Consider the following 27,071-nt stretch of genomic DNA (forward strand, 5'->3'; position numbering starts at 1 on the left):
TGTAAATAATATTACCACAGATGGAAATTATATAAGCATAATACTGAAAGGGCATAGACTGTTACTCAGACTAGTAGCTATGATTCAGATAAGAATGATATTATGTAAACACCACTAAAATGCTTTTACGTCTCTAAATATTAGCTGCTATGTTGATAGTAGAACATTATTGCAGTAGCTAAGGTTCACAGAGTGATTTTCTTTAAACATTTACCAATTGTGATTCTTCTCCCAAGAACATTGCTTTCCCAACATTCAAGCCCTTAAAAATTCACTGGTTCAGCATTTTGGTCTGAAACAGATGAAATTTAACCAATCACAATATTCTGGTAAGTCAAAAATAAGATCATTTGGAAGATGGAAAGACTGAAATTTCATACACAGAGTGGCAACCATGTCTGACTAGAAATATCCAGCTATACATAAATCAGTCCCATCCCAGACAAGACAAAAGGTATAGATAAAAATGTAGAAGAAATTCAGATCACTAATGGAATTTATTTAAAGCCACCAGTAATGAAGGAAGGTAACAAGTCAGCTGAGGAACCAAAACAAGCTGAAGTCAGAATATAAGCTTCAGCAACAAGAAGAGTGGCTGAAGACAGAAAGTATTTGGAAGGAAGTTCTATTATTCAGAGCAAAAATGGGTTCTTACAGGAACGCTGCTATTTACTCCATCCAGCAACTGCTCTCTTTACTACCCATACTTTAACGGGTAGGTTTTGTATAGGCTGACATCCAAGTACCTGGAGCTAGGCTACACACAGAATAAGTATTTATTTTAGAGATGGTTTCAGTGCTTGTTCTGATACCTCTTATGGTAGGGGAAGTTATTCTGGGACTTTTTTCCAGCTTGAGCCATTCTGTAATTGCCTCCTGTGTGTAAAATGTACATACTGCATGTGAGAAGCAAGACGTAGGGAACTGCTCCCACTGAAGCCAATGCAAGTGGAAAAAAAAAACATACTGATGTTTGGCAAATTTGGGTGACAGCCAGAACTTACCATACTATTAACAAAGAGGCTGATTAGCAGAAAAATGAAGACAGACTTCAAGGTCACAAATGAACCAGAGCAAGAAGAGCGTGAAAAAGAAAAGGGAGGATTCATACCAATAATAGTGTCTGATTTTAGTCCCACACAGATACACAATAAGAAATCATCTTGTATCAGTTTCTGGATTATTAGACTGTTTGCATTTGAAACAGCTGTCAGGTACACCAGCTGTGAGGCTGTTCTGCACTGTGAGGTTTTGGAAGGTTCTTTTGTAGTACTAAGGATTAGCAAGGTTGTTACTGAGGGTGGCCTTTTTAAAGCCTTTGAAAAAAGGAGAAGAATGTAGTTGCACTAGTGATGCCAGTAGTGACATTTTAAATTGCGCATGAGATGATGCAGAAAAAAGAAAAAAACAAGGGATCTCAAACTTTGCAACCTGAACCAGGATACACATATCACAAACTTCAAATACTCATGCAAGAAATAATTGGTAGTGTATTAAAAGTACAGACTCTATAGATGGTAGCAGTGCATGAATGTTCGGTTCTAACTGGTTATGCATCAGGTGAAATGTAAAAAGGCACTGTCAGTTATCTTTTGGGTTCGGTAGCCAGAGAGATGGATTCTACCAGCAAACCCACATTCTGTAACACAGATGAACTAAATAAAGACTATTATGGAACCCTGATCCTGGATCTGGAGACTGTTATTTGGAGAACTGGTAGGAAAAGCCCATTTAGACCCAAAGAAGTTAGATGGCAATGCCATAAATTCCTCTTTTTATCTGCAGGCAGAATGACATGAATAATTTCCAGGACTGTGACCAGAAAACTGAAAACTCTATGAGGTTAAGAGTTACAATTTTAAAAGAACTGAAACAGCTACAAGATTATTTATTGCATTCAATAAATGTTATCTTTATTGTTCAACTAATGCTAGCAATGTTTAGTACATGCAATTGAATCCAAAATAAGCACATGAAGCTAAGCCTTAAACATACAGGTATATATATTAAAGTTGGCTTTCAGTAACAATTTATCTTATTCACCTTTTTCATCTTTTGAAGAAGAATTCATCTTTTGTTCTACTGAGGCTGTAAAGATACACAGCATTTCTGTGACAGTGAAGGTATTGGCATTTCTAAGTATAGAAAAATTTCCAGAACTGGAATTTTTTCATGAGAGCTGATTTAAAATTTTCAGCTCTATGCCAGAATTCCTCGTTGTTAATGGTTTCACTTACATAACATTTTTATGCATATATTTTACAAACAAGCAACTAAAAAACAGAAAAAAACTGTAGTTAACAATCTCAGGAGTGCATAACTAAAACACACAGACCATGATTTTTTGAATACTTGGGATTTTTATAGCACTTAATATGTTCTGAGCACAGCTCCAACACTTTTATTCTGTTACAAGTGCAGGGATGACATTCACCATTCCGTACTAACACTTGCCTCTTCTTTGCAACCAGACTTTTTCTTTCTGTCCTCTTTCATTAATTGGAAGGCGAATTTCATTTCGGAGTCAGATAAGGCCTGCTGTGAGCTCAAAGAGCAGTTTTGCTTGAGGGAGAAATAGAAAACATTATTCCTAATCTGTTTTTCGAACAGTTTTATATGAATCTTATGATGGGTGAGGCATTATTATCTCTCACTAGAAAAAGACATAAACACAATTCTGAAACTGAAAGTAATGCCTATAGAAACACAGGGAGAAGGGAGATGTGTCAAAGTTTAGCTCAGTACGCACAGATGTTCAACCTTTTCCACATAACTGTCACCATCATAAGCCTTGGCTATATCACAGTGTATATATACTTACATGTGTGTATATGATACATATATACACATATGCATATGTATATACAAATACATGTGTGCATATATACATATATGTTCTATATAGGTATGTATGTATACATATGTGTATGTATACACGCATACAAGCAATATAACTGCCTGATAATACATAAAGCTTGATGGCTTTTTAAGAGTGCATAAACCATGACAAAAAGAAAAGAAAGCAAGCCATAACTTTTCCCTTTCATTTAAAATACATTTAACAATCATGGATTTAGAACATAAATTTTGTACACGGCCTACTGTATTACCAAACATCACTACAAAGCAGACAGGGGTTACTACGCCATGTTACATTCCCACACACTTAAAAACATAAGTTTTAAACTTAAGTTTCATGTTGTTCTTGTACCTGATGCTGCAACACCACCATATACAGGACCTGCCCGCCGGCTCCCTTTTCTAATTCTCGGGACATTCCGCAGGCTGCAATCGCCACTCGCACTCCGACGCGGCAGCGGCGGCGACGCGCGACACGTGACTCACGCCTCACGCCTCACGCCTCACGCCTCACGCCTCACGCCTCACGCCTCACGCCTCACGCCTCACGCCTCACGCCAGCGGCCGTTACCGCCGCAGCGCCCGGCACGCGCACACAGCACCCCCGGCACGCGGGCAGGCAGCGGCGCCGAGCGCAGGCGCGGCCAGGTCACGTCACGTCACGTGCCTCGCCGGCGGCGCGGAGAGGCGAGGCTTTCGTGCTTCCTGAGCGCGGTTCCTGGCGCCATGGTCGGCGGGCGGTGGTGCGCGCGCGTCGTGGCGGGGGGCGACGAGAGCAGCAGCAGCGACGAGGATTGCTGGGACATCGGCGTCGTGCGGCGGGACTCGCAGGTGGGCGAAGCCGCCGCGCTGCCGGCGCCCTCGGGCCGCCTCAGGGCCGGGCCGGCCGCGGCGGTCAGCCGTTGCGGTGAGCTGGCGGCCTTCAGCGGGCCCGGGGGGGGGGGGGGGGCAAGGGCGCAGCTGGCGTCGCCGCTCCGGTTGTTTTAGCATGACGGTGGTGATGCCACCTTAATCTAGGGATGAACAAAAAAACAAATTTGGAGGGTTTTATTTACCTCTTTTTTTTAAAAAAAAACTTTTTTCCCAGGTATTTTTCTCCTTTATAATGAAAGATTCCAGTCACTGTTTGAGCATGAGAATAAATTTTAAGGAGAGCTGAGGCCTGGAAAGTTGTTTTAGATTTTAAATCTCTGAACTATGTTTCATATTAATATGAAGATTTATGTGATTTTATTGTATTTGAGAAAGGATGGTGTCAGGAGAAAAGAGATTCTGCAAGGCTTTTTAGCCCTTAGATTGTCTCATGTATGAAATTTGAAAATGGAAATAAACTGAAAACTTACAGTACTCTGCTGAAGTTGGTAGTCATTTTTTTTACGTGATCTTGATCTTTAAATCAAGATCACTTAATCAAGATCTTTAAATCTCTCAAAAATATACATTATTCAGAATCTGTTGGGTGAGTAGAGCAGAAAATAAGGCTAAATTATAAGCTTGGTTGCTTCTAGCTTATGGTTTTCTACGTGCCAAGAGCTTATTAAGATCTAGACAAAAGTCATGGGAAAGATAGAATACAGCATGCTAGGGAAAATTGTATAATCCTGAGTTTTCATGTCGTGACTTCAAACACTTATAATGAGATATAGCTTCTCTTCTTTCCTTCCCCTTTTCTATCTGCAGAGGTATCACTAGTGAACAATGCTTGACTTATCAACGTATGCAGCTACTGTGTATAGTCCAGGTCATGACAGCAACAATCTTTAGCTACATCTGCAGCTTTAATCTGGAACTAATCTGTGATGCTGCTGAATCAGGCAACTGAGTGATTCCAAAACTGTTCTTTTTGGGGGGTGGGGAACAGGTCATTTTTCAGCCAGATCACTTTTGTCAAATCACTTGCGATTCAGCAACACAAATACCTCTGCTGCCATAGGCGTAGGAGGGAGGGGGACCAGTCATCCTCTCCAGCAGTGGATTCCTGCTGGCTTAAGCCACATAGCTACTCACTGAGCTATACTGCCCCAAATGATAACTTTTATCTTTGATCATACTAGCTATGTTTTTTTTAGTGCCTTGCTGCTCTACATGTGAAATGTAGAAAACAAGTAAAGAAACATGATGCAACATTCTTTTAGCACCAGAAGATGAAAAGGAATCTTAATTGAAATTGAATAGCGTTCAGAAAAAATGAGAGCACTGCAGAAGGATAGCAGGTTCATTGAGAAAGTTCATCGTTACATTTTCAGAGAATGGAATCTTTCTAAAAATTTAATTTTAACTTATTTCTGACAGTAGAACGTAAACGTGTGTAGAGATGGAAGAAGGAAAGCCTTACCTTCCTTTTATTTTTTCCTTCTCTGCTTTGTCTTCATGGAGGTCCTTAGTACTTCTATATAGAAGTCAGGCTGTTCTTTTTATCTTGAAACATTTACCTGATTTTGACTTAACTTTATTTTGCTTACCTAGCAGTTGGATCAAATGTTGCAGGCAGACAAGAATGATGCATTAAAGAAAGCTCTGACTCGTGGTGATGTATCATTGATCGAAGAACTCTTAAACTCGGGTGAGCAAAGTGAATTATGAAGCTGAATATTTTTAATTGACATTAGCAAGACTTTTCATGCTCAAAAGTTTCCTATTTCAAAATAATTACTTGGGTGCATATAGGACTATGTCCATGTTTCTGATACTCTTATTTCAAAGATGAAGGTACTTTTTTTTCAGTGACTCAGCATGCAGTATTCCAATAAATTTTATCTGAGTTTATTTATTTCATGTTATCAGTCAGGAGTCCTGAATATTTACAGAGCTATAATGTGTGAACTATGGAATAAGGCGTCTTTGTTTTCAGATGCGTCTTGAATCTGAAAATGTCCTATTACAAACACTAAGTTTGAAGTGGTTTAAACTGAGAATGAAAATTCATTGGATCTTTTTACCGTGATGTTGAAGGTTGTATTGTTGGGGGTTCTTTTTTTCATTTGGTTTTTAATGCTTCCACAGTTTGGAAACTCCATGTTGTTTTTCTTGCTCATCAGCATTATTGTGTTTCTGGTATGCTCAGTGTGTAATACTGCTGTCTTGGCAACGTGGCTAGACATTGTGATTCCAAAAGGTCTAATAAGGTTTGTATGGCATTTGTCACTGTTACAAATCATGACTAAAAACTAGTTCATTGCAATGCTAACAGCCATTCTCCCTGTTTTTGTTACTCAGTATTTCTCTATAATGTGTTTCTATTATTCAGTGTTAGGAGGATTGGATCACTTATTGAAGCATCCAGGGCAATCAAAACTGCATAGCTGAATAACCTGCCTAGCGATAATTGTCAGGAAGTTCTGCTTCAGCAAGCAAGCAGAATATAGTAGCAGAGAGCTTGTTCTCTGAGAAACTCTGTCTTATGGCTGGAAGAAAGCAGATTCTTAGTTAGTAAGGTTTTTCTGAGTTTTAAAACAATGTTGTTACTTGCCTTTTTAAAAGGAGATTGTTTTTCACCTCAGTAAGGAATGATTTTTTTTTTTTAATCATAACTGCTATACAGGCTGAAACTCAAGGATGTAGCAATGAGTGAAATGTATCTTATCCCTTGCTTTGAGAAAATCTGTTCTTATAGGTAGAATTTTTTGTGATTTCTGGCTTAATTGTTTTATATTACAGCCTTCCATTTTTAATTCATTGTAGCTCACTCAGGCATTAAGAGTTCACGTTGAACCTTTCCATGGTGATGCCCATCACATAATGGTTTGTTTTACGCTTTCAGAAGATGATGATATGGAGCTGTATGAACATAAGGTCAAGCAAAAGATTCCTGTAGCTTGGTATTCTGTACCCAGCAATGCACAAGGCAAAGTATCACAAGAAGATCTATAAATTTCCTAAGAAAATGGCTAACAGGAAAATTCCAACACATCCAATGCTGCCTCTGCAGAGTAGTAGTAGGTAATAAATCTCAAATTGGGAGATGTTTCTGGAGAAAGGTAACATTGTCCTCCAAAATATCTGTGCTCAGTCAGATGAAATCTTTGCTTCTAAATTCAGTCGCTTCTAGTGTATGTTCACTGGAGCTTATAGGAGGCTTGCTACTAGCGCTTGAGCGAATTCCCAGTTTGTGTTGGACAGGTGGATTTCCTAGCAACAGTTGTGGCTATTCTTTCACATAGAATAAGAACATGTCATCTTCTGACTTTCTTAGTGATTGATGGAAGACTCTTTAGTGCTGAGGCCGTTTCACAGGCCTCCTTTAGGAGATAGGCAAGCGCAAAATGGTAATGTACTAAGTTCTGAAGTGCGTCACAAAATAACGCAAGTGAGCAGCAGGTGCAAAGATGACTTTGAATGGCATGTTAGTCTGCTCTGGGGGTAAAATACTCCATACCATGTAATTCATATATTCGTTCTCCTCAAGTAGAACTAAAAGTTATGACCTCACAACAGTTTGGGCTCGTTAAAGGTGGCATATACCACAGTCATATGCTCGTTCCTTTTGTCAGCAGTCTGTTCCATCCCATCTTTGCATTTGTGCTGGAGCTCATCTGATCTTGTGTGAACCAGTTCAGGGAGCTAAAGTAGAAGCAAACTGTGGAAAAAAAGTGGGTAACTTTTCAGCTGGGTTAGAACTATGAACCCTGAGTAAGATGAGAACTATTGCTGGTCCAGCAGCAGGAGACATCTGCAGCTCCGATTTAACTCAAATATAAGGTATTGTGGGAACCAAAGCACAAAGTGCTGACAGATTTTAAAATAAATATGTACTGCTATTTAAAGTACCAAAAGATTTCCCTTCTGATACTTCTAAGTGCCAAATCAAGCACTTTACAACTTTTATGTCAGAGAAATTTGAGTCTGAATGTGAACAGATTCTAGTATTACAAGCTCTTGTTAAAGTAAACAAAGTCTTTGAACATCTCAAGATTTTTGTTATCAAAGATGGTGTTATTTAGCATAAAAAGCTGTATGTGGAATCTGATCATAGGTCTTCAGACATTGCCTTATTAACCTTTTGAATCTGCGATTATGTTTTTGTGTATAAAAGCAACCTTCCTACTATTACTATTAATAGCCACAATCGGCAGAATATCTGAAAGAGGTACTAGAGAAACTGTGCTGATCACAGAAGGAACATCATTCTTCCCTTGCTGTTCTTTTGCTTCACCATTATTCACATGTTTCATATAGTTTCTGCTCTAGGGCAGATTTGGGACCAGAATATATTTCTCCCCATTCCTGGTTAAAGATAGAGGGAAGAAATAGGTCTAGAACTCAGATGCATTGTGACCCAGACTGTATGATACTTCAGGGCACTCACTAGAGAAACCGCAGGAGTCCATGCATGAAAAACAAGCTGTAAAGCAACTTGGACATTTTGTTACCAGAAAGATCATTCTACTTTTGGAACTTCTTAGAAAAAGCACCAATATTGTGGCAGATATTAGCTGTTATATATCTAAAGAAAGCAGGAAAATATCCTGTCCCAAGCTTGAATAAGTCTCTATATGCATCCCAAATAGTTCTTTTGTCACTATTGTTCAACTATATATTAAAACATTTTGATGAGAGCTTTAGTTACTTGGACTGCTTTTCCTCCTGAGAGGAGAAGTCTTAACTCAAGGCTGACAGAGTGCCAGCTTTCCAGCGCTCATTTCCTACTAGTGTTGACTCAGTTGGCTATTGGATATCAGGCTTTATAGATTCTTGAGCTGACTTGACTACAAGGAAGTTCAGATATGGCTGCTAAGGGGTGCTTAGTGGAACTTCTTGTACATCTCTGTTCTGGGCCCTATTTTGTGTACTACAGGAAAATTGGAATGCTGTGATTTTAAAGATTGGAGCTAATATGTGTGCACCACTAAAGATTTGCCCATGATTTCTGTAGCTTGCTGGAGATTAGAGATGATAGAATGCTTCAGCACCTGGCATTCATTGAAAGTTTCCTCTTTAAAGATGACTTCTACAACTGCCATGATCTTAAAATAGTCCAACAATCAAAACAAGGTAACCTGTTAATACCTAAGCTTGGCTGCCTTTGGCTTGCCATGCTGAGCACATCTTTGGCAAATTACCATGGCAAGGAGAGTATATAAACATTTAGCATAAAAAGGTACACATGCAGCTTGACTGTCACAAATTTCCTAGGATGGTTGTGTTTTTTCAGAGTCCTCTCTTGTAAATAAGTACTTTTGACCATCTAGAATCACTATTGGACTAAAGTGAAATCAGCTAATGGAAACTAAATGTTGTAGAGGAAATAATCTTCTGAGGAAGAATTGAAGAAAAGATGGTGCTTCTTAGAATGTATAGAGGTTTTTATTTGAAAGTTGTCAAATGAGTGTTGGTGAATTTGCGCAGACTGGCTGGCAAGCTTGCTTTTAACCACAGAGGAAGGTGTGGCTATTATACAGATTAATTAACAAATCTGGTGATTGTGATGAATCTTGCATTATCTTCTATTTTTCTGTTCTACCAAGATAATATTTTGTTGGTACTGGATGCAAGACTGGCCTGGCAATGCTAGCCAGCTGCCTTGAAAGGCAGAGAATAAAAGGAGCTGTGAGCAGAAAAACTCTAGTCAATATGGTCCTAATAGTACAAGGAGAAAGTTGTTTCTACAACAAATCGCTTGATTTGGCAAGAATCAAAGTTCTTGGGTTTTGCCTGAAGAAAGATGTAGTACTTAAGTGGAGAAAACAGATATTCTATGCGTTTCTCTGAAATTATTTTTGCCGGTAAATGTATCCCTTACTTTTTTTTTTTTTTTAATGTAACTTTTCTGTGGTGATTAACTACTTGAATAAAGAACTGGGCTTCCTTGGGGTCAGTTCTAAAACTTGTTTTCTGGTACTCCAGATGTTTTAACCGTTAAAATATGTTTAAAAAACCAACAGTGGTATAAGTGAGATTTTTCTCTCCATAGGAATAAACACAAGTGTAAGCACAAATCAGTAACTATGGTAACTGTGTATGTGAAGTTTATAAAATCTGTATTTATTTTGGTATAACTTTATGATTTTAGTATCTTAAATTTTGACAGGTATAAGCATAGAATCCAGCTTTCAGTTTGGATGGACTCCCCTGATGTATGCTGCCAGTGTGGCTGATGTTGCAGTAGTGCGTCTTCTCCTGGACAGAGGAGCTAATGCAAGCTTTGAAATAAGTAAGATGTGAATGAAATTAGTGGTCAGTGACTCTCAGTACTAGACATTGTCCTATCCTTGTTCTCTGTTTACATACATAGGAAAAAAGCAAGGTCCAGAATGGAGCTGGGACCTACACTTCCAAAATTACAAAATATAGTCAAGATACATTGACAGTGTAATAATAGTATGTAGCTCCTTGCTCTTGGATACTCAGTGGGGAGGGGGGGGGACTTTGTGATGATGTGTACACCATATTGTGCTTTCTTAGCTAGTTTTTAAAGTAAAAAATTTTCTTGGAACTGCTGGATTCAGTTGATGTTTTTTCTTGATCTCTCTGTCTCTCTTTTCCTGCCCACCACCACACTCCCCACCCCAGTGCTTTTTAAAAAACAGCATTTGGAAATACTTGCTCAAGAATTACAGGATAAAGTTGTAGAGTGGGAACATCAAGAATTAAAGGATAAAGTTGCAGAGTTAGCACCTCCTTAGTTTGTTCCTGTCAGGAAGCATGTACATGCAGGAACTAGCCAGAATCCCAAAGCAGGATTGGTACTTACTTTTGTTAAATGCTTCAATATATGATAAAGACATGGGCTCATTCCAGAAGATTTCAAAATCTAACCTAATCGAGTCTAACCTTCTAATGGCTGTAATGGACACTTCTCTTCCGGCTGCGTTTGTTACAGTTTATTGCTCTCCAGCCCCTCAACGCTGGCCTTTCAAATACGCCAGCTGACCTGCTCGTGCGATTGCTTATTTCAGACCACAGTAATAAAAATGTACTGTTTTTTAGGTTAATTTTTTTAACTACAAAAGAGCAGCTCAAAGGGCAGATCTGAAAGGTGGTAACAAATAGTAGGAGTTCTCCTTTGCCTTGGTTGGAGAAATAATTTGCCCACAGGAATAGCTGTCCAGTTCATGATAAACTAATGTGGACTTTCTCTAAAATAATTTTTCTATTAAGTGAAAGCTCCTCTTCACTGTGTTGCTAGACCACTCTTTTCTTTTTTTCCAAGAGTTTAATGGAACTTCTAAAGAAATACGTCTTATAACTTGCTCTGTCAACTTTTATAGCTTATTAATAACTTTTTCGTACTTAAACTGTGGTTATTTTTCTTCTCTTTTGTTCTGTTGGAAGATTTGTCCAAGCCCAAGAAAAGACTTTGCAATACAAAAGAAACTAATTTGACACACAATAAGAGGCTCATAAAAACACTGCTTTTGTTTTCTGGTAACTTGCCAATATTTTTAGTAGTAGTAGAAGTAGTAGACTGAAGTGCAGATGGTACTAAATAATTTCTTGAACTTCATAGGAACTGATCAGAGTTACGAGATGAGAGTAGATTACCTGTACCAAAAACAATTCATGTCTTTGCTTTGCTATCCTTGTAACCTACTTCAGAGAGCTTCATGTGGCTTCCTACAACTCATGCCTGCTTATGATATATGTTGTTTATGGCTGTAAAGAGCTGCAAATTGGACAGACTTCTCTGGGCAGCAGTCTCAGCTGAGCAGTTAACCAACATGCAGGATATTTTTTCAAAGTGTGACTGTCAGCGTTTGACCTAAGTGGCAGTTTGCTAGAATCAAGTTTCTCAGCTTCATTCCCTTTTAGCGTGTGTAGGAAAACAGTAGGTAGGTCCTATGGGCAGTAGAATACAGACCAGCCAGGAACAGCCTTGCAAGTCATTGACTGATTTAGGTTAGGCCACATGTGTTCAGTAATAGCTGTGCCATCCTAAAGTGGTACTGAAATTACTAGTGTTGCTGGTTGTTTTATATCAGCTGGCAATCAATTAAGTTGTCCTATATTAATAATCCTATAATGCCTATAATCCTAATAATGGCTGTACTAGTAATCCTCTCTAGTCACACTGCAATTGTTCTTTGCAAGCTGGTTACTTAAGTCTACCCTAATATTAGAATGAACTTTGGTAGTCATGAAGAACAAGGAACTAAGTGTAGGATTGAATATGTGATGGGATCAGAATGCAGCATCTTTGAGATGTAAATTAATTCACTAGCTCCTCTAGATTCTTTTCATTCAGGCTGAACATAAACTAATCCCTTTTTCAAACTCCAAAAATTTTTCTCTGCAAAAGAAGAGAAACCTGATTATTCTGACATGTTTCTTCCCCTTCTTTTCTCCAGATGTATGAGCTGTAGGTATGATACAGAGAAATCAGTTTCCCACTCTTTATCACCATCTGAAATACTGAATACAAATATAACTACAATTTCCTCCTAGATACCATTCCCAGACTAACAGAGCTTATCGCTACCTTTTGTTTGAAGTGTCCTTCTGCCAGTTTTCAGTTCACATTATTATTGATAACCACGTTAGACATTTTGAGTAAGAATCTGTCAGCCAGTGTATCAGATAGTTTACTAAAATGTTAATTGCTTACTGTTCAGGAGTTTAAGTGACTCTGTGAATTCATTTAATATATTGATTTGTGTGTGTTAGAACTTCTGCATGAGATAGTTGAAAATTACAAGATGGTGTATAAAACCCAGATGAATTTAAACACAAAACTCAGATATTGGGTTTTTGTTCAGGGACAAAAAGTGGTGAGACTTGGATGTTGTGATAAAGTACATCACTTCAAGTTTTAAATTTTTTTTATGAAAACCTGAGCTCAGGTTTTCCAAACCTCAGCTGAGAAATAAAAGTACTAGCACATACACAGTCTTAAAATTTCTACCAGAAAGTTAGAAAAGATGTTGTAATACTGCATGGTATGCTCTAAGATATGTACAGTTAAAAATTTGTTAAAATGCTAAAGGCACGTTTGAACTTGTATGCAAGTTTGTGCAACAAGCAAAATGAGCAGTTGTTCAAATGGCAGTCTTCTAATTGACTCTAGAGCCAAATAGCTCACTAAGGTCCTTGAGGTGCAATGTTTCCCACATCTCTATAGGAGAACCGTGGGAAAGGAGATCCCCCCCCCCCCCGTTTTGTGGACAAACAGCTGCAGTGTGCAGTTCTGATTCATGACCAACAGTAGAATGTAACACCCAGCTGGCTTCAGAGCTGGAGCAGATACGCTGGTTTCTCCTCATGAGTCTTTACTGTAGCTGTGGAAAAGAACATCTATAAAAACATTCTTTTAATCCTCCTCCTGCCACTAGTGCACAGTAGTAGTCTAGTCTAGTTTAGAAATGTAGTTCCTTCTCTTAAAGCCGTTTAGTAAATGCTTCTTACTCGAACTGTCCGTTGTATGGGCCTCAATCTTCTCTAAAACTGATAGTGCTAGTGAGTGATAAATATATGTCATGCACTTTTTTTGTCCATTGCAGTTAACTTCCTCTAAGCTCTTTCTTTCATTGACTGTTTCCTTTTCTAGGGGGTGGGGGATAGGAAATGAGTCTACTTGTATGGACTAAGATTTGAGAAACAAGCATCTAAAGTTAAGCTTTGACTGTTTTTTGGGGCAGCTAAGAAGCATCCTCATCTTCAGTAGGGACAGATGCTCTACCACTTCCATTTCCTCTTTCTATCTTCTATTCTCAGATGATTTTATCTGACTTGATAATTCTACCATTTCCCAAGAGTCTTAGTGTATCAGAACCTAATAACTGAACTATAACAAAAGTAAAGGCTCTTAAAGGAAATTCTGGATCAGCATGGTGCTTATGTGTGCAATTCTCTAATTTTCAAAACAGAAAAGTACACTGTGCTGATGGCAGCATGTACTGCACGTGCTTCGGAGGAAAAGATTTTGAAGACTGTAGAACTACTTCTGTCAAGGAATGCTGATCCTAACCTTGCTTGCAGGTAAAATCTGTTAATACAGCCTAAAATTTGATATTAATACACAGAGATGTCCTTCTAGCCATAATTGTTGCCACAGATGATGTATACTTCATTAGCTTTTTGTAACTTCACTGCTGTCTATATACAGAAAGATGTGTGGATTGTTTATTTCTCGTAGTACAGTTATTCATTTGAGTAAGTAAGTAATAAAGTGTGATCAGTTTTACCAAATCACAGTATGTTCCCCAGCTGAACAAGATAAAAATTGAGGAAAAAATAAATCTTACAATACCCTTGATTGTCCATAGTATAAGTTCAAAAAATACATCCTCTGCCCTTCCCAGATAACATTTCCTGTTCTGTATAAGCATGTGGTGTAAAAGAGTTAATTCTTAATTTAAATTCACGTTTTTTGAGCTTTTTGTGGGTTTCTAGGTATATTCCTCTGAGAGAGTCACCTATGAAAAAGTAAATTCCTGTGTAAGTAAAATACATTTCCTCCAGTGCAAGCATGATTTAATCTCCTTTTAAAAAACAAACAGCTTGTTTCTTGATTTACCACTTTATGCCTCAGCAATCTGAGGCAGTACATTGTGAGCTATCCGTAGTTGCTTAGCCTGATTCAGTGTTTCATTTTGCATTAAAAAGAAAGAAATTCTGGGTTGACCCAGGATAAACTGTCTTCCTTCTGTTGGAAAGAAAAGAAGATAATGTTCTGGTCAGCTTTGAGTCTGCCTGTTCTGCACTTAACTAAAATTCATTCTTTATACCACTGCTCTTTTACTGCTTCACCACAAACTAAACTCTCATTACCTGAGGTATCTGGATTGTGTATCTCTTTTAAAAAAAACAGAGAATTGGGAGGCCCCTTTATTCTCCTTAGTAGAGTTCAAATGTTTTGTTGGGCCCTGAACCTCATTGTAAGCATATCATTGATAGGCAGGGAGGAAACATAGTTATGCTGAAGTGTCACTGTTGTGTGATATAAAAAAATAAATGCCATTCATTTCTATCAGATACCGTTCATGAAAGAACGGAAGCGTCAAACTCTAAAATAATTACATATTGTTGCCCTCAGATAACTGGGTATTGCGTTAAACAATCTGCTTGAAAAAAAATGGGGTAAGTCTCTGCGTCATTAAACTTTGTCCTGAGTGCTTGAAAATGTAAGCCAGAGTGCAAAGCTGCTAGTTTACGCTTTAAAGGCCTTTGCCTAAGCTTTGGAAAAAAGTTTGGATTCTGACACAAGAGATAAGAATTTTAAGGGCAAAACCTTATTTATAAACTTAGTGTGTGTTATGCATAGTTGGTTTTATATACAAATATTTATTTGTTATCTTTCTTTGCACCCTAAGATCTTGTGCTAGTATATGAGTTATGCTTGTGTACATCAAATATTGTGTTCAGGTTTTTTTCACTTTGGGAAGAGTAATCTTTCTCAAATAAAGAGATGATAATGTGACAATCCAAATTTGCACCAAACAAGAGTAGAAGTTAGATATCAAGGTCTAGATTTTTCAAAAATCTTTGTGCTGCCCTTTTTCCTTCCCAATACCTGAGGTCTGTGCTTGCTGCTCCATTGTTAGAACTACTTCTTCTGAAACAGTGGGAGGAAAACCACTAAAGGATGAGGATAAGGACTCAATACAGACCTGAGTGATGCTCCAGTCCCACTTTGTCCATGCTATTATTGTTCTGCATTTCCATATTATCCATAAGAGGACATCAGAATTGTCAATGAGTTGAGATTATTGTGAGATTCCTTCCTGTGTGATCAGCTTAAGGACTGTATTAAGAATTAAACGTCGTATTTGGTTGTCTCAGCACTTAAGAACAGATATCATTCTAAGAACAGAGTTCAACTTCTCTTTTGTCCACCAACAACTGAAATGTGTGTGAATGCAAAGCTGAGTACTTACTTTGATGTAGTACTGAAAGGTTGGTATTTATTCACTCTCTGTTAAGCTGGCAGGGCAGCCTGTGTGGACTCTTGATTTCACTTGATTTGGAGATGATACACTGAAACTTCCCCCCACCCCCTTCTGATTCTTTAAGTGTGCATGGGGTGGAAGCACTAGTGAGAAATGTCAAAATGATTTTTGAAGTGCAGTCTCAGAAACATAATGTGTTTGGAAAAACAGTACTGAGGAGAAGGTATCAACAAGTAGAGCAACATTTCTTCTGGTATTTTACTGAATCAAAATCAGGAACTAAATACTGATGGCTATAAAAACAATTTTGTCTGAGAATGGAGTGTATCAAAGTGCAAGTGCTAACTGAAGGAGTTTGAAAGATAAACAAGAAACAAAGTAATTATTAGGTAATACAGGAAGGCATTGTAAGATGCTCTGTAAAGTCTTTGTAGAGCCATTATACTATCTGTGCTTTAAGTGAATACTATCCTGAGAAATTTGTTGTACTTGTCTTGCATCATTCACCTTCCTCCTGTTCTAAAATGTAATGGTATACTGCATCCTTTTGTAAGGACAGTAAAAAGTTGGGCAGTCTTTTCTTAAAACTCTTTTTAACCTGCAGTGCTTTCCTGAAAGTACATTGGTTTAATAATGTTAAGCTGTTATTTCATTAGAGGGTGGAGGAAAAGGTATGACCAACTGATAAATTACAAAACTGCTGCTAGGGCTGCATTTAATAGTATGTTTAGTATACTTGGGTTTTGATGACATCCTCCAAGTTCTTGTTTACTTAAAGTAGTGTAAAAGAAACCTAATGGCTTTGCAGGTGAGGAGAGCATTTGGAATTGATGGTTCATGCCAGTAGCTCTTTGTTAGAAGATCCAAATAGGTGAATGAGTGAAACCTCCTATATTTTGAAATAAGCTTTGTCTCTTGTTCTGTATGGGATGTGTATTGGATTTTGTTTCTGTTTGGATTTTTTCTTCTCTCTTAATTTCTAACGCAATCAGGTCCTGCTCAGTGACTAAGCCTCCCCTTAGTGTTTCTGCTGTGAAACAGGTTATGAAATTTGTGTGTGTTTAAAGAAAAGTGTTTAGAAATTCTGTAGATTTTTAGGTGAATATTGAAAAAGCTAGACCTGTGTCTTTATAAAGATTTAAAGTTGAAATTGAAGCATACTCTCATATATGTGAATGCATACTTGAATAGTGCTTATATTTTAATGTGTATGGTATTTGTTTGCCTAAATATGTTCACTTATGCTTACATTCAGAGTAATTTTGAGGAGGATCAAAAATGCTTTTACAATGAAAGTGTTAGTCTATTTTGCCCTCTTGAGAAGATGATAATGGAAGAGGGAAATGTGCATCTTAATATTGCCTAGTTCAAAAGGTAGGTCTCTCTTTCAGGTTGCATACTCGGAATAAAGCAATTGTGTAACACTTCAATTTTAGCAAGATATTTATTGCTGCTGATAAGATAGTAAATCTGCACTGCCACATAATAATTTCGAAGACCTTGACGTTATCGTTGTGTGATGGTTAACTTTTGCCAAATGACAAATAGTACATTTCAGTAAAGGTAAATAGCCTGGGAAAAGTTACTGCGCTACAGTGCATTTTATGGCAAGAATATCAGGGCATTTAAATAAAGTTTAATACTGATTGAGTAAAGATTTTTGTTCTACTTCAGAAAAAAAAGGTACCTTGTGATATCACGCATACCTCATTACTTTCTGGGAGTTTATTATTTTAGCACTGTGAATTCAGAACAGAAGGACATACTTCATTATGTTGCTCACATATCAGCACAGAGGGATTAAATAAAAAGGGGGAAAAACAACCATATTTACGTAAGTACTGTGTGCAGATGGGTAATGTCCACAAGTCTGTTCCCTTCCCATATCTGAGTTAGGAAAAAATCACAACAATCATAAATGTATGACCAAAGGGGAGAGACCCAAAGAAGATAAGTCGTACAAATGAGTTTGAAAGGGTGACTTCTAAATGCAAGTGTTGAGGCCTGTTTGTCAGCTATTTTGGTTAGGTGGGAGAGTCTAGAATCAGAAATAAATGATTAGACCTTTCCCAGCTAGTACTGAGCTGGGAACCAACAGACTTAGTAGTGCTGCGCACAGATTCTGGGCAGAGGTATAAAATACTCAGGGACGGTGCCAATGTTAGATGCTGCTTTTGACAGAAGCGTTCTGACTGGAGCAGTGTCTTCAGGTGCCTTGGAATGTCACCTGAGCAGCCGTTGTGTCAAAGAAAAACAAAACTGGTATTGGAGTTTGTTAGTGTTATACAGCAACATTCAATCCCAAATATGCTAGAATTATTATTTGTGCTACTAGCTTACTCTTTTCATGGCTTATTTGCATGATATTTTGGGTGGTTTTGGTACAGAATTGTTCTTTCATCAGGTAAGTGGAGTAGATTTCCCATGCGTGTTCTATATTTCTCGACTGGAGACTTTACCCTCACTTTGAAAGCAAAGTTGAAAACACTCTGAGAGGTTTCTAATCCTGTGGATAACTCATTTGTTCTATTACTTTAGATCAGAATGTGCCTGTCCTCTTTATCCCTAGCTAGACAAGCTTGCTTGTAAAAATGTGATGGGGTGACACAGTAGGAGGACAGAGAAGGATGAATGGAAACATCATAGCGTAGAATTCTGCCATGCCCTTTTTAAATTATTATCCCTTTCTTATTCACGTCCTTCTTTCTTTTTTTTCTTTTTTTTTTTTTTTTAACTTGGTCATATGAAGATAACTTTGTAGCTTTCTACCTTTTCAACTTCTTTGTGCTGGAAAACTTATATGGGTATCTCTTTTATTTTAAAACAATCATGTAGACAGAGTTGAGAAGCAGAAGGATATAAAATTGGCAATCTGAAACAAAGCTTAAAACTAGAAATCCTGGAACTAAGCCTGCCATGTTTTCTGCCCCACCTTATTAGAGCTGTAAGTTGCATTCTGTTCTGCTTCAAGAAGGTAGAATACTCTCCTACCTTGCTCCAGTAGGTGGTGCTTAAGAAAAGTGTCTTGCAGCCCACAGTGCACTAAAGTATGTTCTTCCAATTCTATTTATTGTATAGGGTTTCCCACCTTCCCCCTTAAAATCCCAATAAGCGGAAAAGGAGCAAATAGCTTTCCTCTGGTTGCTGTAGACACACTGTTACTGTTTCCTTTCTTAGTTCCAAGCATAGTATGCAGTGCTGGAGTGATGGAACTGCCTCCAAGAACTTCTGAAGATGCTTCCAGGTTATTTGAAGCAGTATTCAGTTTGCAGATCAACAGACTAAAAGATTAGAGTGCCTCATAGCATTATTTCCTTGCTTTGGGATCTCAAGAAGAAAAGATTGCAGAAAAACACTAATCTGCTGTATTTTTTTCCTGATGTTAGTGATGCACCAGTCCAGAAACATCCATCCAGTTATGAAACTTTAAATATAGCTTACACTTCTCAAGATCACCAGCCTGAAATACTGAATTTTCTGTAGAAATCTCCCCAATGGGAGGAGACCTGTGTCTAGAAGGAAAGCATCTTCTGTTTGCCTTTGTTCCCTTTCCCCTTCATTCCGAAATCTTGTAGGAAGACAGGTTGTGGTTTTTTTTTTTTGTTGTGGTTTTTTTTTTTGTGGAAGAGAGTAACCTAAGAATATGTATTTGCCAGGTGTGGTCAATTCTGCACCATGAATTAAACTTAGTAATACAGACAGGTACTCGGAACACTTTCCAGTGAGAAAACTGTCTCACTGTATTACCTGTTTTTATCCTGGCACATGGTTACCCATGCTGGGGTGCTTCAAGTGCTGATAGCTGTCAGGACTATTCAACACTGCTTGTTCCGTTGTGATTGCATTTTTCTCCATTATTTTGACAGGAGGAAGTGGACCTATAAGAAAGTGTTGTGTAAGTTTGTATAGATGGATGGTCCTAAGAATGGAAAAGCCTTCTGGTGTTGTCTTTTTCTCCAGACTTAGCATAAAAACAGGGAGACTAAAAGATGAAGAATGAGACCATGCAATTTCCTTGTTTTTATTTAGATATTGCATAGCTGGAAGCAAATACAGTTAGAACAAACATTGCGCTTAAATGACATTGCTAAGTTGCTTATGTCTTTTAAGATTCGTATTTGTTTTGCATTGAGTATCACTTGAATATTGTGTTCAATATGAGCAAACATAATGTGGCAAATTGTGCCATGTGAAGGGGCTTTTCGAGTATTTGGAAAAGAGGGTCAGCTCCGTGTCAGATTACTGAAACTAGAGTATCTACAAGATCTTTCAAAATGACCAGTGGATTCTTCAGGTCAGGCGTTAATGCAATCTTTTATTTAGATGGTTATCACTATACTTGTTATGTACATTTTTTAGACTGCAGAATAAATTGTGCAAATGCATTTAAATTCTCTTCAGCTTTAGCAAGAAACACTGGATTTGGCATCTTAAAGTTTGCTGTCTTATTGGAGGAGGTATCTTGCAGGGTTAGGAAAACAAGATTTGTTTTCCCCAATGCTCTAGTCTCCCTCTTGTGGACATACATGTTAAATGACCTTGCTTCCTGAGGTGGCGGTTATGCAGCATGTCTTAGGAATGAAACAGTACCCATTCATATCTATTGCTACGTAAATGCAATTTAATCACATTTCCTACTCCAAAGCAGTAGTATGCCAGGTGAGCTGTGACATCAGACCAGATTTCTCAGAGCTTTGTTCAGTCTGGTCTTCAGTCTGGAGGCTAACCTCCAAGGATGGAGACTACACAGCTTCCCCAGGCAACCTGTTCCACTGCTTGACTGACCCTGTGATGAAAAAGTTGCTCCTCACATCCAGTTGGAACTTCTTCTTTTGAAGGGCTGATAGAATAAGTTGAATTAGTTCTAGACTGATGCAAGTCTGTTTTCATTACATTACCAGAAACCTTTCTCTTTCTGCATGTGTGTCTTGGGAAGGCCTAGTTACTTTTCATTTTGCTTATTTCTAAGTAATTAACTGTTTTTTCCCCTGTCATAAGGGTCTTTCAGATTTATAATATGTCTGGAATTTTTTCAGTTGAACTTTTAACTGTGCTTGCATGAAACGAAATACTGTCTCTACAGACTTTTTGTGAGTGAGAAGTAGCAAAGAAAGATGAGCAAGGCCTTAGTTCTAGCAATACTCTGAAAGAAGCAAAAATCAGCATTTTTAGGACTGCTGCTTTCACTTACATGTGCTTTTCAGGGTCCCTCTAGTGGTCGCTATTGAACTCATTAAGCAGCACAGTATTGGAAAAACTTTCCTCCCCTCAAATTGCTTCCTACCAAAATAGAATAATCTTTTGCCAGCAGATTTTTGTCACAGAGGTATACATTGCAAACAATGCATAATATTTTTTCTGTAAAATAATTGCATTTTAAGCTATAATAAATAATTTTAATTGAACATCATCTGTAAAATATTTTCACTCAGAACTGGTTATAGTAATTAGGAACTAGACATCTTTCTTCTCCAATACAACATATTTTTCAATTCCATGATATAGTGCTTCTCCAAAAAATAAGTGTGCCAGACATCTTGAGAGAGATTTTTCTAAAACAGAAGCTTTTCAGCAATATTTTTTTCTTTCAAAATCTCCAGAGCAATCCAGAATTGCTTCATCTTATGAGCTTCTCAACAGAAACATATATGCATCTGTTCAGATCAGTAGACTGTTTTTATAATGCTTTTGGGGATATTAAAAATAGAATAGAAAGGGTGATCTCTGTAAGCACTCACTTGTTCAGCACCTGTGATTCTTTTGCTTATACTGTTTTTATCAGAGAGGTTATACGAGTATACACATAGTTATTAGTTTTTAAATATTTAATTTCATTTTATAACATGCCCTCCACAAAACTTTAATATTTCTTTTCAGAACTTTCATTTTAAATTAATCTGTATGTAAAATCTGTCACTTCAATTGTGTTCTCTAAAAATAATTTTTGAAGTAAAATGTAAAAGTCATTGCCACTTTTTTAGAATGAATTTCAATTGAAGGAAAAAATGTATGGACCATTTGCTGAAATTCTCTGCTTTTAGTAGAGTAGAGCAGAAACTATAATCTACCCATTTTCTTCTCGTTAAGCTGCACCATGTGCTAAATGAGAAGTCTGCCACTAGGTCTGTGGTAGCAGCAGGAAGAAGGGAGAGGGGGAAAAACAGTCTTTAAAAACTGGTTTCATGTAGTTCAGAACCAGAACAGAAGTATTTTAGTCACGAAGTTACTGTAACACTTCACAGCTAGGAATTGTTAAGGTTGTTTGTGTTTTAATGCACTGCTTGAATTTGGAGATGATAAAACACCAATATATTCTTTAACTTTTTTCTCCAGAAGTACTATGAGCCTATATTCTAAACTTCTGGAAGAGATTTCCTTAGCTTTCTGTTTCCTTCTTGTCTAGGAATACACTTGACTTTTGACTTCATTTCAATCAGAGAATAAATACCAACTCCTAAAACATTTTAAAAATGCTATTTGGAAATAAATGAGTTGCATCTGGAAGTTCTGTTGAATTGAACCATGTGCTGAAGCATGAATATGGTGTCTCGGGCTTTCATTCTCTGCTTAAGTATTCTATAGAACAGAAACTCTTTACAGAGTTGGGGTGCTGTACCTGATTATGCAGTTGGATTTTGACATCTTGAAATCAGTGGGGGTGTTTTATTTGTTTTTTTCTTTCCCTTTCTTTTCAGGAGACAAATGACTCCACTGATGTATGCAGCTAGAAAAGGCTATCCTCAGGTTGTTGCTATTCTTGTTGCTCATGGATCGCACGTTAATGCCCAAGATGAAAATGGATATTCAGTAAGTGATTTACTTCTGTGTCTTTCAACTAATATCAACATTTTTAAAAAGCAGGAACCCATAAACTTGTTTCTAAGTATACCTTAGAAACAAAAATACCTCCAAATACTCATTGTTATACACTTCTGCTTTACACCACCTTGCTAGATTGTTTTACTCTATTTGTCTTTGATTCCAAATTCTGCCACATCAGAAAAATTTTGAAAGTTGTATTACAGATTGAACCTCTTTTCTTTTTTAGTCCCTATGTACCTAATCTTGCATGGTTTGCCTATCCTGAGTACTTAACTGTGTGTGGATTAACTATGTGTGGAACTGTTGTGGAGCACAACATTCTGAGAGCCGCCCAATATGTAGTTTCAAACTTGCATTGGCTACTTATTCTCGAGATTCACCATTGTGATCCTGCACTTAAAAAAGCCTTTGTATTTAAGTAGCCTTGTAAAGGAAGATAATCTTAATTTGTGTAAAATTCAACAATCTGTCAAGTGGACTTGTAGGCATAGGAGTGTATGTGAAAAAGGTCTCTTTATGATGTATGTAAAGAAAATGAATTAAATCTGATTTTGTACATCTGTCATCTATACTCAGATCTTGCATTCTAACTCTTAATTGAATATCTTAAGGCACTTGAGGCTTTACTGTGACTGTTTTCTCTCATGTCTACTTAAGAGTGTCTAGTTGAGTGTAACATTAGAGTTGATAATATTCCTGTGACTTACAATTCTTACAATTTGTGGAGCTATTCTTAATGTGTACTTTCTGCATGAAGTGTTTTTTTCTCAAAAAGCTATGGTCCTTTTTCTTTTTTTTTCTTTTGAAGCCAAATGTGTGTGGCTTCACTTGGTAAAACGAAGTTGTTCTCATGCAGGCCTTAGCATGGGCAGCACGTCATGGACATAAAAACGTAATTTTTAAGTTGCTTGAGCTTGGAGCTGACAAAAATCTCCAGACTAAGGATGAGAAAACAGCAGCAGACCTGGCAAAAATCAATAAACATTCAGAGGTATTTGTTTTTCTCTTTGAAATGCCGATTCTGTATTTTGCCTCAAAAATCTGTTCTATTAATTGTATTACTTCCTGTGAAAGTATTATTGAAGTAGCTGAATTATATCAGCTAGGTGAATACATATGCTAATACATTTACATAGGCTATTTTATGTTATACTCTGAATTTTCTTGGTGCCTTAAATGTTACATGGTAATGTTTTTGTGGGAACCTTTTTTTCAGAATTCTTAGCTTTAGATTTGCAGTACATAGCAAGAGATTATTCATGTTAATAATTTTGATATGAAATAGAGTAAAATACTTGGTCAGACAGGAAAGACCCACATTACATGAGAGAACTCAGATATCAAAGTAAATTGCAGTGTGAAACTCCTGATTGAATTTGCAAGTGAAAAGGCTGAAAATAAAGATGGATATGGGGGTTTGGTGGTACGTACTGACCCTCTTCAAAATTGGTGTTCAGGAGGGAAGACAGGCTAAACTAAGGTAAATTGGTCAAAAAATCATTGGAAAAGCAGTCATTAATTATCAGAGTAAAGAAAGTGCTCCTGAAGGCAACAGATATTCCCCTAAAATAGATCTGTTTACTGTTGTTACCAGATGGTGTGATGGATCAGTGAGATTTCTGTGTATTTTGTCTTGAGTTGTTCTTACCAGTGATGTGGCTTTTTTGCAATGACAGATGGCTACAGTCAGCCATCTCCATCATCATGGAATATCAGTTTCACTTAGAATTTAGGACTTGTTCTTTAAAAGTGTGTCATTCAGTTTGGTTAATTGTGGCATATTTGTTCTGCTGGCAGACTCCAGGGGACTAGGCAGGAACAAAAATGGTAACTATGCACAAAGCTGTAGGCTAGCAGCATCAGCATCTGAGGCTCAGTGATCTGTCAACTGAGTTTACTGAAAGGGGCTACAAATTCTTTCTGCATTTGGTAAAGGACATGTTAGTTCAGCAGGCTATTTCCATATAATCATAGAACAGGACTCTCTCTGACTTGGAGGTAATACAGGCTCCTCACACTTAAGAGATGATGGATCTTGCCTCTTTGCTTCTTGACCTGTGATGTGCTAACTTTCACACAGTAACTGCAAGGTCTTACAGGTGGAGCTGAGGTATGTAATGTTCATGAGCTTCTTCCAGCTTGGGTGTCTGCTCTTTGGACTGTTGACAGCCCCTTGTGTTGTCATGAAGACTATGGGTACAGAAACTACGTCTGTGAGGGGAGATATTTTCTCACATATGTATATGCGTGTGTATGTATAGATGTATATGGGTCCATATATGCACTGGAGATGGAAACATGTTAAAATAGGTACCTGATGCTCTTTAGAAAACTTACTGCCTTGAGTGTGTAGAACTCTTTGTCTACAAACCACAAAAATGGTCATGTTGTTGGTGTGTCGTTTCTCAAATGGTGGGTGCTAACTTTTTTAGAAAACTACACTATTTCTGGAATACTACACTGCATACTCTGTTTTGCTCTGTGCCGGTTCATCACTGTGCTGGAAATTAGGTTAATTCAGAAATGCTCTTGATAAACTCTGTGGGCTTATTCTTAACTCCTCGTTGTTTGTCATGGAGAAGAAGAAATGGCATACGTTCATGTTCCCTGTGTGTAATAATTCGTGATAGAACTCTTTTTAATCTTACTTAAGTGCAATTTTTTATGCATTATTTGTTTTAGAGTTGAGTAGTAATTGATTCATTTTGGCTTTTTTCAGATTTATAGTTTACTTTCTTTGACTGCAAATCACTTGCAAGGGAGATACCATGAAATGTTTAAGACAGAGACCACCTACAAATTTCTGACAGCTGTCCCTGGCCACAAAGTTGGGTAAATACATAGTGTAATTTTAGATCATAAATATTACTAAGAAGTTGCATTTGTTGATAACATGATTAAGTCTTACTGATATATATTGTATATTGTATGGAGTGCTACCAAGAGCCCACAGTGAGTGTATTAATGTACTGTCATTCAAAACGGCAGAGTTCCTTTACATTATGTATAAAGAGCATGCTCCATACCTTTTCTTCCTCTCACTTTGTGTGAAATATAATAGAGGCAAAGTCTGCTGTTACCTCAGTTTTTTTCAACTCTGTTAAGTCTGTTATGCTCTGCTGCTGGGATACTCCTTGTTCTGTCGTTAGCGTCATTTGATGTTAAATTTTTGTTGCCTTCCTTGAAAGCCTGTTTTCAACTTTCTCATGCCAGAAGGAGCTATGTCCCGTTTTTCACACATGTGTTCAGATATTTACATTACCTTGAAGAGGTCCATACACCTGAGAAAGTTTGTGTTAAATATGAACAGAAGTTAAGCTCCAGAACCTTCTGTGAAAGCATGCCTCTGACTCTGAAGCTTTCAGGTGCCCTATGGCTGGACTCGGCCCCTGCTTCAGCAATTCTGAAGATCTCTGATGTGGTTTTGACCCAAAATATACTGGCAAAGATGTCGAAAACAAACTATCCACTTTCTTCCTTGAGCTGCATTGTCCTGAGAAGGCAACTTTCGGGGCCTGTAATTACTGTATAGTCTGTTCTGATTAGTCTGTGGTGATTCTCTATCACTGCTCAGTCTAGGCAAGCTTAATTAGAAGTGCCACAGTGTTGTATCCTTATGCTGATGTCACATCGCTAGGTAGCAGTTCAGACTACCTCAGTGCCACCGGGCTGTGTCATTAAACGAATGCACACATCCGTCAGGTTTTTGTCCTCCAGTGCTTCAACCATGATCATCTTGGAGGTATTTCTTGGAAGTGAAGGGTGAAGGTTTAACATGTTAAAGTCCCTTATCTCTGCTGTCCTCTTTGTTCTTTCATCTTACTATTTATAGGTTCCTGAAGGAGTTTTTCTGGGCATATCTTCGTGTCATGAACCAGTTCTCCTGTGGGATAGTAGTCTTCTCCTTGGGAATCATCTTTTGAATCCCTGGATGCTTGCTATAAAGGTGACGTTCCTTGTCACTATTCAGCCAGCCCAAATATAGTACTTTATAGTTTGGTTTGGTTTTGTTTTAAGACTGAATTTATTTTGTGATCCACCCTGAATTCCTTCCTGTGGTTTCATTTGACTCTTTTTAAATAGTTTGGTTTTCTAGTATTCTTCAGAGACTCATACTCCTAGATAGAATCTGTACTTTGTGACCTCAGTGTTAGGAGGAATCTCTCCCTTTTAAAAGGTTTAGGTTTTAGGATTAGGTTAGGTTAGGAAATTCTAGTACAAGGAAACACACCAGCACCATGTAGCAGTTATCCAAGTGGATTTTGTGCTGGCCTGTAGAAACCTGGTAGTGGCTAGAGGACATTCTACCAGTGTCTGGGTATAAGCTTTTAAAATAAGACACTGAAATCCTTAAGCCTACTTGTAATACTTTGTGGCAGCCCGATGTCTAACTATGCAAATGTAATGTCGTGTTAGGTGGTTCTTGTACTTCCATGTTTTCACAGTGTGCCCAGTGGTCTTTTTTTAAACTCTACCAGTCAGGTGAGTAACCTGTCTGTCTTTATTAACACATATTCTGGCAAGTTCAAGGATTTTTCAGTAACCAGTTATGTTATTTCATAATTTTGT

General features: G+C 37.7%; 1 protein-coding gene across 1 annotated transcript in view; it reads left to right on the plus strand.

Moving 5' to 3' along the window:
* The first annotated feature begins 3,612 nt into the window (after positions 1-3,612).
* Positions 3,613-27,071, plus strand: part of ASZ1 (ankyrin repeat, SAM and basic leucine zipper domain containing 1) — a 40,594-nt gene continuing 17,135 nt past the window's right edge. The window contains exons 1-7 of the mRNA XM_064511621.1: positions 3,613-3,690; positions 5,326-5,422; positions 9,887-10,009; positions 13,659-13,770; positions 22,376-22,487; positions 23,359-23,493; positions 25,222-25,334. Of these exons, the coding sequence (XP_064367691.1) occupies positions 5,338-5,422; positions 9,887-10,009; positions 13,659-13,770; positions 22,376-22,487; positions 23,359-23,493; positions 25,222-25,334 (680 nt within the window). The 5' untranslated portion in view covers positions 3,613-3,690; positions 5,326-5,337. The remainder of the gene's footprint in view (positions 3,691-5,325; positions 5,423-9,886; positions 10,010-13,658; positions 13,771-22,375; positions 22,488-23,358; positions 23,494-25,221; positions 25,335-27,071) is intronic.

This window comes from Dromaius novaehollandiae, chromosome 1 (genome assembly GCF_036370855.1).
Source record: "Dromaius novaehollandiae isolate bDroNov1 chromosome 1, bDroNov1.hap1, whole genome shotgun sequence".
Classification (NCBI taxonomy): Eukaryota; Metazoa; Chordata; class Aves; order Casuariiformes; family Dromaiidae; genus Dromaius; species Dromaius novaehollandiae.